Source organism: Aquarana catesbeiana, linkage group LG08, assembly GCF_042186555.1.
Source record: "Aquarana catesbeiana isolate 2022-GZ linkage group LG08, ASM4218655v1, whole genome shotgun sequence".
Classification (NCBI taxonomy): domain Eukaryota; kingdom Metazoa; phylum Chordata; class Amphibia; order Anura; family Ranidae; genus Aquarana; species Aquarana catesbeiana.
This window is the reverse complement of record NC_133331.1, coordinates 258,023,989-258,037,479: the sequence shown is the minus strand read 5'-3', so window position 1 is coordinate 258,037,479 and position 13,491 is coordinate 258,023,989. Positions and strand designations below refer to the sequence as shown.

At 41.7% G+C, this 13,491-nt stretch overlaps 1 protein-coding gene across 3 annotated transcripts in view; it reads left to right on the top strand.

Annotated features, from left to right (window-relative positions):
* The window catches only part of LOC141106367 (mitogen-activated protein kinase 8), a 58,626-nt gene extending 45,602 nt beyond the window's left edge, over positions 1–13,024 (top strand). For 2 of the 3 annotated variants that reach the window (XM_073597090.1, XM_073597089.1), the window contains exons 8-12: positions 465–647; positions 3,001–3,125; positions 4,255–4,318; positions 6,403–6,480; positions 7,925–13,024. In XM_073597090.1, coding sequence (XP_073453191.1) covers positions 465–647; positions 3,001–3,125; positions 4,255–4,318; positions 6,403–6,480; positions 7,925–8,067 — 593 coding nt within the window. In that variant the 3' untranslated portion in view covers positions 8,068–13,024. Of the gene's footprint in view, positions 1–464; positions 648–3,000; positions 3,126–4,254; positions 4,319–6,402; positions 6,481–7,919 lie in introns of all 3 variants that reach the window. The other variant, XM_073597091.1, reaches the window with a different exon arrangement.
* Positions 13,025–13,491: the final 467 nt, after the last annotated feature.

Below are 13,491 nucleotides of genomic sequence, written 5' to 3'. Positions count from 1 at the left end.
CCTGTTGGTGTATGAGATGGCATCCAAGTGCCTGCCCATATTTTGGAAAGCAGCACAAAGGATCAAAGCCCTGGCTCCTATAGGACAATGGTGAAAGATGTGCTTCTCACTTTTAGATTTTTACCTAGACAGGCAAAGTGTTTTCTTCTGTATAAGCTAGGGCATAGGAGTGCACAATATTTAGAATTCAGCTTTAATTACATTAGAATCGCCTTCCTTTTTCTAATATGTATACTTCTTGCCAGTAAGTCGTTACAATTCTGTTTAGTTTAGCCCTTGTTCCATTAAGCCTAAATTTAAAGGAGGACTGCCCCTTTCGGTTATAATGGTGAACTGCTGCTGTACATAATATTGATCGCTCACTCTGTATGCATATTTCAAAGCTGTAATTGGCTACTTGCATGGTATTTTATTGTACTGTTGTACTTTGCCTGTGCTCCCATTTTCCTGAGCTCCAGTCTCAGATATTGACCAGTGGAACAAAGTCATTGAGCAACTGGGGACTCCCTGCCCAGAGTTCATGAAGAAACTTCAGCCTACTGTGAGGACATATGTGGAGAACAGACCCAAATATGCAGGCTACAGCTTTGAGAAACTCTTCCCAGATGTCCTGTTTCCTGCAGACTCTGAGCACAACAAGTTAAAAGGTGAGCATGATTTCTGTTTTTCTTTGAGTTGGTGCACAAGATCTTAAAGCACAATGCTGCTTTTAAATAAAAACTTGGCCTTGTCTACAATAAGATGTTGTCTTCTGGGTTGTGATGCCCTGCATCACCCAGTCGGCAGGGCATACTGCTGAAAGACTAAGGACATACAGTACTGTGAGTGCAGTGTTCACTGTGTTCTCATCAGGGAAACTGGAGCTAATATCAGCGCTGCTCTCTGCACCATTGAGAATCCCCCCCCCCCCCCCCAGAGAAGTGACAAAAAGGGGACTCTATTGTGTAGTCATCTAAAGTCACCATGCTTTGATGCCTTCTTAGGGCTGGGGAAGCCTCAAAACGCGCAGCACTGAAAGAACAAAAAAGAAGGCGCAACAGCCTAGCAAATAACATTTATAAACTTTATTTGTAAAAACATACTAACAAATACAGTGCCTTGAAAAAGTATTCGTACCCCTTGAAATTTTCCACATTTTGTCATGTTACAACCAAAAATGTACATGTATTTTATTGGGATTTTATGTGATGGACCAACACAAAGTTACACATAATTTTAAAGTGAAAAGAAAAATGATAAATGGTTTTCATATTTTTTACAAATATCTGAAAAGTGTGGCGTGCATTTGTATTCAGCCCCCCTTTACTCTGATACCCCTAAATAAAATCTAGTGGAATTAATTGCCTTCAGAAGTCACCTAATTTGTAAATAGTCCATTTGTGTGTAATTTAATTTTAGTATAAATACAGCTGTTCTGTGAAGCGCTCAGATTTGTTAGAGAACCTTCGCGAGCAAACCACATCATAAAGGCCAAGGACCATAGGTCGGGGATAAAGTTGTGGAGAAGTTTAAAGCAGGTTTAGGTTATAAAAATAAATATCCCAAGCTTTGAACATCTCACGGAGCACTGTTCAAGCCATCATCCGAAAATAGAGTATGGCACAACTGCTATCTTACCAAGACATGGCCGTCCACCTAAACTGACAGGCTGGGCAAGGAGAGCATTAATCAGAGAAGCAGCCAAGAGCCCCATGGTGACTCTGGAGGAGCTGCAGAGATTTACAGCTCAGGCGGGAGAATCTGTCCACAGGACAACTATTAGTTGTGTACTCCACAAATCTGGCCTTTATGGAAGAGTAGCAAGAAGAAAGACGTTGAAAGAAAGCCATAAGAGGTCCCATTTACAGTTTGCCAGAAGCCATGGGGGGGGGGGGGGGGACACTGTAATCATGTGGAAGAAGGTGCTCTGATCAGATGAGACCAAAATTATACTAACACTGCACATCACCCTGAACACACCAACCCCACCGTGAAACATGGTGGTGGCAGCATCATGTTGTGGGGATGCTTTTCTTCAGCAGGGACAGGGAAGCTGGTCAGGGTTGATGGGAAGATGGATGGAACCAAATGCAGGACAATCTTAGAAGAAAACCTGTTAGAGTCTGCAAAAGACTTGAGATTGGGGCGGAGGTTCACCTTCCAGCAGGACAACGACCCTAAACATACAGCCAGAGCTACAATTGAACGGTTTAGATCAAACCATATTCATATGTTAGAATGGCCCAGTCAAAGTCCAGACCTAAATCCAATTGAGAATCTGTGGCAAGACTTGAAACTTGCTGTTCACAGACGCTCTCCATCCAATCTGACAGAGCTTGAGCTATTTTGCAAAGAAGAATGGGGGAAAAAAAATGTCACTCTCTAGATGTGCAAAGCTGGTAGAGACATCCCCCAAAAGACTTGCAGCTGTAATTGCAATGAAAGGTGGTTCTACAAAGTTCAAATGCACCCCACACTTTTCAGATATTTATTTGAAAAAAAAAAATGAAAACAATTTAGCATTTTCACTCTAGGACAGGTAGTGTTTTACTGAGAGAATCACCAGGTGAAAAAAAGTAAAGTGTGGAAAAAAACTAATGGAGCTACCACATCTATGGAGTGGTAAGCTGCAATATTTAAAAAAAAAAATGTCTTTTGTGGTCTGGCTGCTTGCCTAAAGGACATCTACACTTGGCAAAGGGGCCCACACTCCTGATGATAGAATTACATCTATGGTATCCATGTCTGGTGGGCACTGTTAGGCAGAGCTTTAATGATGGTGGTGTAATGGTCAGGCATCGTCGGCTGTAGATGTAACTCACACAACACTATAGTGAAGTGGTGACGGGGCCTGTTTCCTACTTCACTCTTCTATTGAAAATTAATCTTTATTTGCGTAATAGTGGTGAGGTACTGATATGAAAAAACAAGATTTTAAATGTCTTTTGTTTTATTTTTACCTTGTAAATGATATGTCAGTGATAGATCAGACTACATTAGCCCTGTTTATACATCTTGCAGCCAGCCAAGCCAGAGATCTGCTTTCAAAGATGTTGGTTATAGATGCTTCCAAGAGGATTTCCGTTGACGAAGCTTTGCAGCACCCTTATATCAATGTTTGGTACGATGCTTTAGAGGCTGAAGCAGTAAGTGTTTTCCTTTTTATTTTGCCACCAAGTTCTTTAAAGCAAACCTAAAGTGACTATGACCAAGTCGACCTGACAACATAAGATTTGAGACCCTGTCGACTTGCCTATGCAGTACAAAGCAACAATATCTCCAAACAAGGGCATCCCCCCCTCCCATATATTTGCCTTACTTGTGCTGCCTCCCAGAACACAGATTTCTTGCATTATGGGGATGTCGGGCTCTCAAAGTTTGCCAAGCTGCCAGCAGCAGGGCTAGATGGGACACCTGTTCCTTCCGCCTGCCAGGGCCCATGCATCGCCCCCCCAGCCCAACCCAGCCCAGTCCCATCTTATACTTACCTGATCCCCATCTCTATCCAGCGCTGTGCATGAAGGAAGAAGCTTTTTCAGTTATCTCCCTCCTCATTGGCTCAGAGACAGCAGTGGAAGCTAATGGCACCTGCTGCTTTTAATTGCAGCCAGTGACAAGGGAGCGGGTGTCAGGGATGAGCTACATTCTGTACGTCTATGGGCACACAGAGCCGTCTTGGGCTTAAGCCTGCACGAGTGCCCCCATAGCAGGCGGCTTGCTTTGGTGGGCACTTGGCGGAGGGGAGGAGCCAGGAGCTCCAGCAGGAAACCCAGATGAGGAGGATTGGGCTGCTTTGTGCAAAACCATTGCACAGATGAGGCAAGTATAGCCTGTTTGTTTGTACCTTGATATTTTATTTCCAGAAGGATGGAGCCATCTTTGTTAAGCCATTTTTTTCAGAGACAGCAGCATCTACTTATTTAAATGAGATGATAGTGTCGAGGCATGACATTACGATCCCCACCTCGTTCAGAGAATCCTTGTGTTCATTGAAAAAATATGCAAAGGTTCTGAGAATGGTGCCAGCCTGGAGCAAGCGATCCCTAGTGCAAAAGGGCAGCCGCTCAGCACTAGACCTGGAAGACTTTTGCTATCACTGTAGTAGCGATGACTGCCACAGTGATTTTCAGCATCCACAGAGATTGCTCCAAGTATGAGGCATACATATATACTATAGTTGTGCCTTCTATATTTGTAGCTTGTTCACTAAGGTACTTTTGTTTCACATGAGAATTCTATATGTTTTCATTTTGTGTTATCTCTTATTTTCTCCAGCCACCTCCAAAGATTCCAGACAAGCAGCTGGATGAGCGAGAACACACAATAGAGGAATGGAAAGGTATTATATTTAACATTCCTAGGATGGAAGGAGTGTATAAGTGTAACTAGGAGTCCTTCCTTCTTTTTAATACATTCCTGTCAACCCTTGGAGTAAAAGGATCAAAGAATGAGGCCTACAAGTCAGCATCTTGGTCGTATTTTAACATTTGTATTGACAAACAAAATGTGATATTTGTATTTGCAGTAAAATTTGATTCTTGCAGTTCGCTAAACTACTTCAAAACCACTTCCTCTGGATCAACTGTGGGTATAAAATTGGGTATATTGGATTGTACAATATTTTTTACTATGTAATTATGTAATACCAGGCACTTTCCCCCCTTCCCGCCCAGGCCGATTTTCAGCTTTCAGTTCTGTCGCTTTTTAAATGACAATTGCACAGTCATGCTACACTGTACCCAAACAAATTTTTTTTTTAACATTTTGTTCCCACAAATAGAGCTTTATTTTGGTGGTATTTGATCATCTCTGGGGTTTTTATTTTTTGCTAAACAAATAAAAGATCAAAAATTTTGAAAAAAAAAATAAAAAATGTTTTTCTTCGTTTTGTTATAAAATTTTGTAAATAAGTGTGGTTTCTCCTTCACTGATGGGCACTGATGAAACTGCACTGATGGGCATTGATAGGCGGCACTGATAAGCAACACTGGGCACTGAAAGGCTGTACTTATGGGTGACAATGATAGGTGGCACTGATGGGTATCACTGATGAGCACAGATTGGCATCCCTGGTAGCCATGGGTGGCATACCTGGTGGTCATCAGTGGTGGGCATTCCTTGTGATCCGGGGGGGGGGGGGGGGGGGGTGGCTGTACTGATCAGCGTAGACACCCCCCCCCCCAAGGGGAGCAGCCAATCGGCTCTCCTCTACTCGTGTCTATTAGACGCGATAGAGGAAATACTAAACCGCTGATCACGTGGTAAATGGTCTCCGTCAGAGGCTCTTTACTTAGATCGGAGTTGCGTTGTGTCAGACTGACCCACCACAACAGCGATCGCCGCGCTGCGTGCCGGCTCGGTATTCTGCTTTAGGCCAGGCGGGAAGTGGTTAAGGGACACCCTTCCTGTTTTTTGTGATCCACTCCCAAAGACTGCTTTTCTACCCACACAACTGAAACATGCTGGGAGTTGGAGGGCAATACCTGACTGGCCCACAGCTTTTTTGTTTGCTAGTCTCCAGTTTCTCCTGAAGGTGGCATAATAACCTAACTGTAATAGAATAACGACTGATCCTGTGTCCCTTTTCCACTTTCTCACACCGGTATGCCCTCTGTGTCCACTGGCACACACACAGTTCGTCTCAGCCCAGCCCCCTCCTGATTCACAGCTGCTGCCTCTGAGCCAGTGATGAAAGAGAGCTCAGCAATGCTGCTGTGGTGCACAGTGCTGGATCGAGATTGGGTTTAGGTAAGTATAAGGGGGACTGTGGGGGGCGTTCCTGGACACAGAAGTTTTTTGCCTTAATACAGAGAATGGGAGTAAAAAACAGCACATTGCTCAGTCCCCCCCGCGTTATCGTCAGATTGCCTGCCACGCTATTGCAGTCCCACTATAAGTCGCTGATCACCGCCATTACTAGTATGAAAAAAATAATAATTCCAGTATCTATACCATAGTTTGTAGACGCTATAAATTTGATGCAAGCCAATCGATATACACTTATTGGGATTTTTATTTTTATTTTTTTACTAAATACATGTAACAGAATACATTGGCTAACATTTATGAAGAATTTTTTTATTCCTTTTTTTTTAAATTTTTTTTTATTAGATCTGTTTTATAGCAAAAATTAGAAAATATTGGGGATTTTTTTCAAAATTTGGGGTCGTTTTCATATATATATATATATATATATATATATATATCCCCAAACAAATCTCTATTTCTGTCTAAAAAGCTATATGCATTTTGTTTGGGTACAGTGTTGCATGACCGCGCAATTACCATTTAAACTAGCGCAGTGCAAAATAGCAAAAAATGGCCTGATCTTGAAGGGGGTAAAATCTTCCAGAGCTTAAGTGGTTAAAAACTAGCAAGACAAGTTCTAAAGAACTGTGTTAACAGTTGTGTTGTGTTTTACAGAGTTAATATACAAAGAAGTCCTTGATTGGGAAGAAAGAGCTCGGAATGGTGTGATTCGTGGCCAGCCACCCCCTTTAGGTTGGTATCATTTGCACAGTGACCAGGTCCTAAATAATAGCTTAACTAGTAATATAGTAAAACCTCAGATTGTGAGCGTTTCGCATTACAAGCTTTTTTTTTTTTTTCTGTTTTGACATGATTTGCGAGTGTTGTTGATTCAAGCCTCTGTGGTGTGCAGTACCGCATGTGGCCAGAGACGCTCAGAGACACTCGGAAACACTCCGTCTCAGAGCGTCTCCAGCGCCCCCCCAGCTCTGGCCACATGTGGTACTGCATACACGAGCAGGGACACTGGAACAAATTATCTGAGTTTCCATTGATTCCTATGGGGAAACTCGCTTTTTGATTTATGTGCTCCACTGGAAAACTTGTATCCTGGGACAGCATCGATCGAGCCTCTTAGACTGGGATCTAAAGCCTCGTACACACGCTTAGATTTTCGGACGACCGAACGTCCTTTTTTGGTTCCATGCTCGTCTCATGTCAAAAGTGAAGAGGTTACTCGCCATACGAAAATTCGTATGACAGAATAAAACTTTAGAAATTACGTCATGTGTTGACTAGTTTTGTATGTATTCTTTTGTTTCTGAGCATGCGTAGTCTTCCGCTTCTGTTTTTTTTCACACGAAAATCGGACATTGAGTTCATGTACATCAAAAATTTTATAGTTTGCACATCCAGCTTTTGTCTGAGGAAAAACTGGAATCGGCTGTGAAAGCACCGTACGAACTATCGGGAAATCGGCGGATCGTTCAAACTAAATTTTTCGTCTGATTTTCGTATAGTGTGTACGGGCCTTTAGTTTCCATTTACCAGTCCATTATGAGGAACTGTGCTTGTCTGTTGTGGCTCTGTTATTTGGTTTTTGAATGTTGTAGGAAGCAAGGTGGAAACTGAGGCTTTGTACCTCAATGCACCATTGATCCAGGATTGTATAGAAACCTAACTTATTATAACATCTAAGGCTCTTAAAGAAAAATCTTATTGCTATCATTGCTTTGATGAATTTTAAAGCCCAGATTAACTGTTAGTTAAAATACATTTTGGTGCATCAAAATAAAAAGGTGTGCAAAGCCTCCAATACTTTTTTTTTATTGAATGTTTCAGAAGAAACGCAGAAGCTAACATTGTAACATATGGCAAAAAATGTGCTCCAGGTGTATGCAGAACTACAAGGTTGTAGAGAGCAAAATAAATTGTTTTCCTTTATATGGAAGCAGTGGTCTCTCTGCAAAGGCTAAGGGGGAAGTCAAAGGAACTGTAGCTCTTTGCACACCTTTTTGTCTTGATGCACATAGAATGTATTTAGCCGATTTTTTTTTTTTTTAAACTAAAATTTCAGTTAGGCCCTAATTTTCTTTATAAAAGTGTTCATAGTGTGTAAAGGCCTTCTGAGATGGATTCCATGTTTCAGTGAACTGTTACTGCAGCTAAGCCCTCTCTCTGCTTTCTCATAGCACAGGTGCAGCAGTGACTGACGGCTCCCAGCCTCAAACCTCCTCTTCATCAGCTGACGCTTCCTCCATGTCCACCGATCCAACGCTGCCCTCGGACACAGACAGCAGCCTGGAAACCTCTGCAGGGGCACTGGGCTGCTGTCGATGATTCAATGGCGGGGAGGGATGGGGGATACACACAGATGGCAGGGAGGGTGGAAGTGCAGAGGGGTTGTGTAGCACAAGATGGCGGCAGGAAGATGCCACTTGTATTATTGAAAGAGTACATATTATTAACCCCTTAGCTGCAAGAAAACCTTCCTGATCGCCCTACAGTTGTGGTGGGTGGGTGGGGGGGAGCAAGGCCTAGGAAAAAAAAAAGTTGGCTTAAGACACCTGTATGCGCTGGAGAGAATCCACAACGCACTCCCTGCCAGGACTAAGTTAAAGAGGTGTAGGTTCATTTTTATTTTATTTTTTTATTTTTTTGTGCTGTAATTTGAACACTTAAGTGCTGGAGGGTTTGGAAAGCTGCCATAAAATATGTATTGTATTTTTATTTCCATTGTGTGAGGGGAGGGTGGGGGGTGGGGCAGGGTTGATGGGAGGAGCTTAGTGCTCCAACAAAGAGAAAAGGTCACTTTGGTCCTGATTGTCTTGAAATTTTTACTTTGCATTCGATTTTATGTTTTGTTTTTTGTTTTTTTCCGTTTCTCCGCTGGTGCTGCTCATATTTTATTTCTTTGATCTTCTTTGAATTATTTTACAGATCTGTTCCATATTTTAATTATTTAAAATTTAAGTGCTTTTTTTTTTTTTTTTATTACTGTACAAATTTTATCCTCACACATGTATATGCCTGTAGTGCCAGTAAACCAAAGGGAGGCGCTGTTGCTGCCTACGTTTTATTGCATAATGACGCCTTTACTTTTGAGGTGCTGGTGCATCCAGTCTTGGAAAGTGTGAAAATTTGCAATGTATACTTTTGTCTTTTTTTTTTTTTTTTTAAGCTGTTTTGAACTTTTGGATGAAATCAGCTAAATACATTTCAGGTGCATCAAAACAAAATGTAAGCTTACATATTATTTTACAGCAGTCACATCCAACGTAGAAAAGTGATTTTGCAGCCAGTCTGCTGCAGGCAAGGGCCCATGCTCTTTTTGGATGTAGCAGTCTCTCTGCACATGTCTGACACACCTCCTGCTCCTTCTCCCTGCTGATTGCAGAGCTCTAGCTCTGACTTATTGGGAGGTGTGTTGGACCTCTTCGTAGAGAAAATGGTAAGACTTTGCAGACCTTTTTGTTTTGGATGCATCGAGGATAGAGGTAGCTGATTTAAACTAAAAGTTAATTTGTGCTTTTAAAAGAGGAGCTCCACTAAAATATATGACCCCTATCTGGCTGGAGTACTGCGGTGTTTAATATCCTTGCCAGGTCTTCATGGCTATCTCTATACCTCTGCATGGTTGTGACCAGCCAGATTGCTTTAAATTTTGCTGAGATGCTGCTCACATTTCTGAGCACTCGGAGGTGAAGGACAGAGATTCTGCATTCTTTGCCCTTTAGTAGGATATATTAAATGCTTGCTTTGGCTGGTGACAGCAGTAGCTTGGCTCAAAGTCAGTTGGCCTGTTTCAGCAAGTGCGTAAGGAGTTCTTCTCTGTGTGGGTTTGAACCCTGCCCACTCCAACAAAATAGGTATTTTTTCTTGAAAGTGGGCCTTGCATTAGGCCTTTTCCTATCGTGGGCCCCTCCAGCATACTAAATCACCACATTAAAGTGTATAAAAGACTGTGCACATGCCTTCATCCCAGCTTCGGCACTTATGAGGGGGACAACACGGTCCTTCTGGCAAGATCAGGGGAACACTTGAGTTTTGGAAATCTCTTGAAGAAACTCCAGAAAAGTAGAGTAGTCTTTTCTCGTGAAATTTGGTATTCTCATCAATCCCAGGATCTCACTTGAAGAATCCTGACGTCTCCCTCACCAGTGCCGATGTCTTTTTACGCTTTTGCCCTTACAGATTTTTTTTTTATCACTTTAATGTGGCAATTTGGTATAGAGGAGGGAACCCCAATGTAATAAGAATAAGTTTGCTTTTTATTGCAAGGTCCACTTTAAGGTTTTATCAAAGTTAACCTGTCGCTAACGTGGAAAATTCAAACTGAGCTTTTTATTAAAACAAAAGGCATGAGCAGAGATCTTAATCTGTGAAAAGCACACTTCAAAACAATAAGTAGATCCAGAAGGCAGTCGGCTGCTTACATTTCTATAGCCTGCCCTTCCATTTCCCTTATTGGTTACTGAGACTGTCCATCACTAGTGTGTGTAAATGTAGTCTTGAGAGGCAGGAAGGGATCAGGCCAAGCTATGCTTTTGATGAAGAGGTTTCTCTACAACCTTAACTGTGTCTATACCTTGGGTCTACATGTTAATCATTTTAAATTGTGGTTTTCACTGAAGATAATGGTTCTGTCCTGTGCTCCTATGTCCTATGTAACAAATACGTTTTAGAAGTGAAGTTCATGGTTCTTTAAAGTGCACCTGTTTTGTAGCAAACTGCATACTGTGAAGGCAGATGGGGAGGACTTTTTTCATAGTCCCTTACAGTATTGCTTTTCACTACAAGATGTCCTCAGTCTTTGGGATAAATGACACCCAGTATCATTCAACTTGGATGACTGAGTGCATACTATGCATACAGGGTGTCATTGCCTTCCTCCCTTAGGGGAAGTCTCCATAGTGCACCCTTCAATTATAGTGTATTTAAGCAGATACCATTGCTGATATCAGTGCCACTCTCTGCATCCCCATGGTCTGCCCAATGTTGGAGAAGATCAGGAGCAGAAAAAGTCTTGGAGGGTCATATGATGTGCCTGGGGGAAAAAGAAAAATGTACCAAAAGGGCTTTGAGTTGGGCTTTAAACCCCAGAAAAAAATTGATCACTTACAACGAGCCTCAGCAGAGCTTTGAGAGTGCATTCAAGTGGCACTGTAGCCATTTGTTTGGCTTGTACCCAGAAAGTGTAACTCTCTAAAATACACTAAAAACTTTGTCATTTTTTTTTTTTACCCTTTAAGACTGCTTTCATGGTATATTGTGTGCTGCTAAACAAACAGGTGCACTTCAGAATAAAGCTGTTAGAAGGACATAAGTCAATTGGCAGGAGTTCTTGTAAGTTTGAATCTTCAGTATGTATTTACTTAGACTGCTCATAGATTTTGTAGATCAGTGCACATTCATTTGTTAAGGGAAGAGGATCTTTTTAAATGATCCCTTTACTCGCTAATAAAAGAACAAAATGGCGCTCAGAATTCTGCTAGGCCCAATTGATTGTGAAGAACCCATCAATGTTTTGGGTTTGAGTATTAGGCGCTTGGGAAGCACATTTCCTTCGAATCTGGAGGCGTTTCCATGAGCAATCAGATTTTTACTGTTTTATTTTTTGTAGTCCAGGTTCACAAAAGAAATGAGATACCTGATTAGTTGCTTTAGGCAACAGCTTTTTTTAATTTAATTTTGGTTTTTAATCAATCCTGTTGTTTTAAGGTGAATGTCATTTATAAAGTGTCTAGAAACATCCACTTCACCCAATTTACAGAAATGCCATTCTAAATCTTAGCTGATTAATGGCTTGTATAGTAACTGTAACTCTCAAAGCCAATAGATAATGGCTTGGATATTGAATAACTGGGACTGTAGATGCTACTGTACGAGGGCCATAGAAGGCCGTGTTTGCAGTTCCTGACATGGCTTCTGTGTGCTGAAAATGGATGACTACATCTCTTGCAGATTTTGACACACGCACATGTTTTGGGGCTCCAGTTCCTGCATTTGGGCAGCTTAAAGCCCACCTAATCTTTCCAATTTAAATTGCCTAAATACATCCCAGCTGCATCAAAACAAAATCTGTGCAAAGCCTTATAGTTTGTTGTCTTTAGAAACAGCCACAGACAATCTGGAAAAGTCCTCTGCCAGCATGCTGTAGAAAAGGATGCTCGATCTCTGTATGGAAGCAGTAGTCTCTTTACAGAGGTCCAACGTGCTCCCTGATGAGCCTCTGCAAAAAGCAAAGCTTATGCTGCCTGCTGATTGGAGGGCTCTAGCTCTGACTCAGCAGGGGATGAGTCAAACCTCTGCAGAGAGACTACTGCTTCCCCACAGAAAGCAGGGATCCCACTTTGTAGCATGCTGACAAGGGACAGACTTTTCTACTCTGGTTGTGGCTGCTTTCTAAAGAAAAGAACAGTAACACAACGCATACTTTGTTTTGATGCACCTGTAATGTTTTTAGCAAATTTAAACGCTTAGACTTTTATAACAAGCGTATAGTTTTATACTCTTGAATGTTGGCTTCCTTTTGATTAAATCTCATCTGTGTAGCCAGCGTAGAAATGATAAGCTGCTTGATTTGGATAAAACAGACTCGTTTTCTTCCAGACACATTTATAAATGGCTTCTTGCCTGTACTTTTAAGGAAAAAAAAGTGCAAAAAGCAAAGCCGCATCCAATCACATTTCAGTTTTCTGTGGTCAATTTTCTGATTGGTTGGTACGGGTTTCTAAACTTTACAAATGGTGATTGCTGTTTGCATTGTTTTATTCACTAAGCATGTTAGCAAAAGGTTCAGGTTAGGTTGATTTTGAAGAAAGAAGTGTATATATTTTTATTACTCATGTAGCAGAGAAGGTAGTCGAACGACGGTCATCTTTTGTATGGTCATGCAAGTGATTTGTTATTACGAAGGGTTGGGGAAAGGTAAAATGTTAGTGTTAGGGCAGAAAAGTAGTCAAGGACTTGGTGGAATCATGACATTGAATGCACCAGCGAGGCCTCTCATGTCGCACCTCCCATTATCCATAGGATTAAAGTTCTCACATTTCCTGTGACTGGCCTGCAGCAGAGGCCCAATATTCACATTGCTAGTCATTTTCTGAGTCTAGGCGCACCACATCACTGCTTGTTGATTCCTCGTCTGTTTATGTTAGCAGTGCAGATTTGTCTGGCAGAGAGCCAAGTGTGTGCTACCAATGCTGGTGACAGCGGAGGAAACCCGCCAGCGTGCCGAGCAGCACGACCATTTATATGATCACTGACTCGTAATAAAGATCAATGTTGGGGACAATATGTGTGTGGTTTTTTTCATTTTTTTTTTTTTTTTTTTGAATTATACCTTTTATATAGGTGAATAGGAAAAGAATCTTAAAGTGTTACTGAACCCACAACCGTAAAATATGTCTGTATATGCAGTAAAGCATGCATGCTATACTCGCTGTAGAACCTAAGGGGTTAATCCTTTGCATTTTGTATAAAGGCTGTTTAATCCTGTCTCTCTGATCCTCCTCTTCTTCCACTGTCTCCAAACAATACCTGACATTTACAGAGCCAGGGGACAGGCTGCTCATGCTCAGTCAGATGTGTGTTGCTAGAGAGTTTTTGTTTTTCTTGGGAGGGTGCATGTGATCAGCACATGGCCAAACAGCACTGTCCAGGCAGAGGGTCAGGGGAGAATGGGAATTCCTACGAGCTTTACTAGGAACTGATAGAAGTCTCAAGACTGTTATATACTGCTGATGAGAAAAGGTATTTATC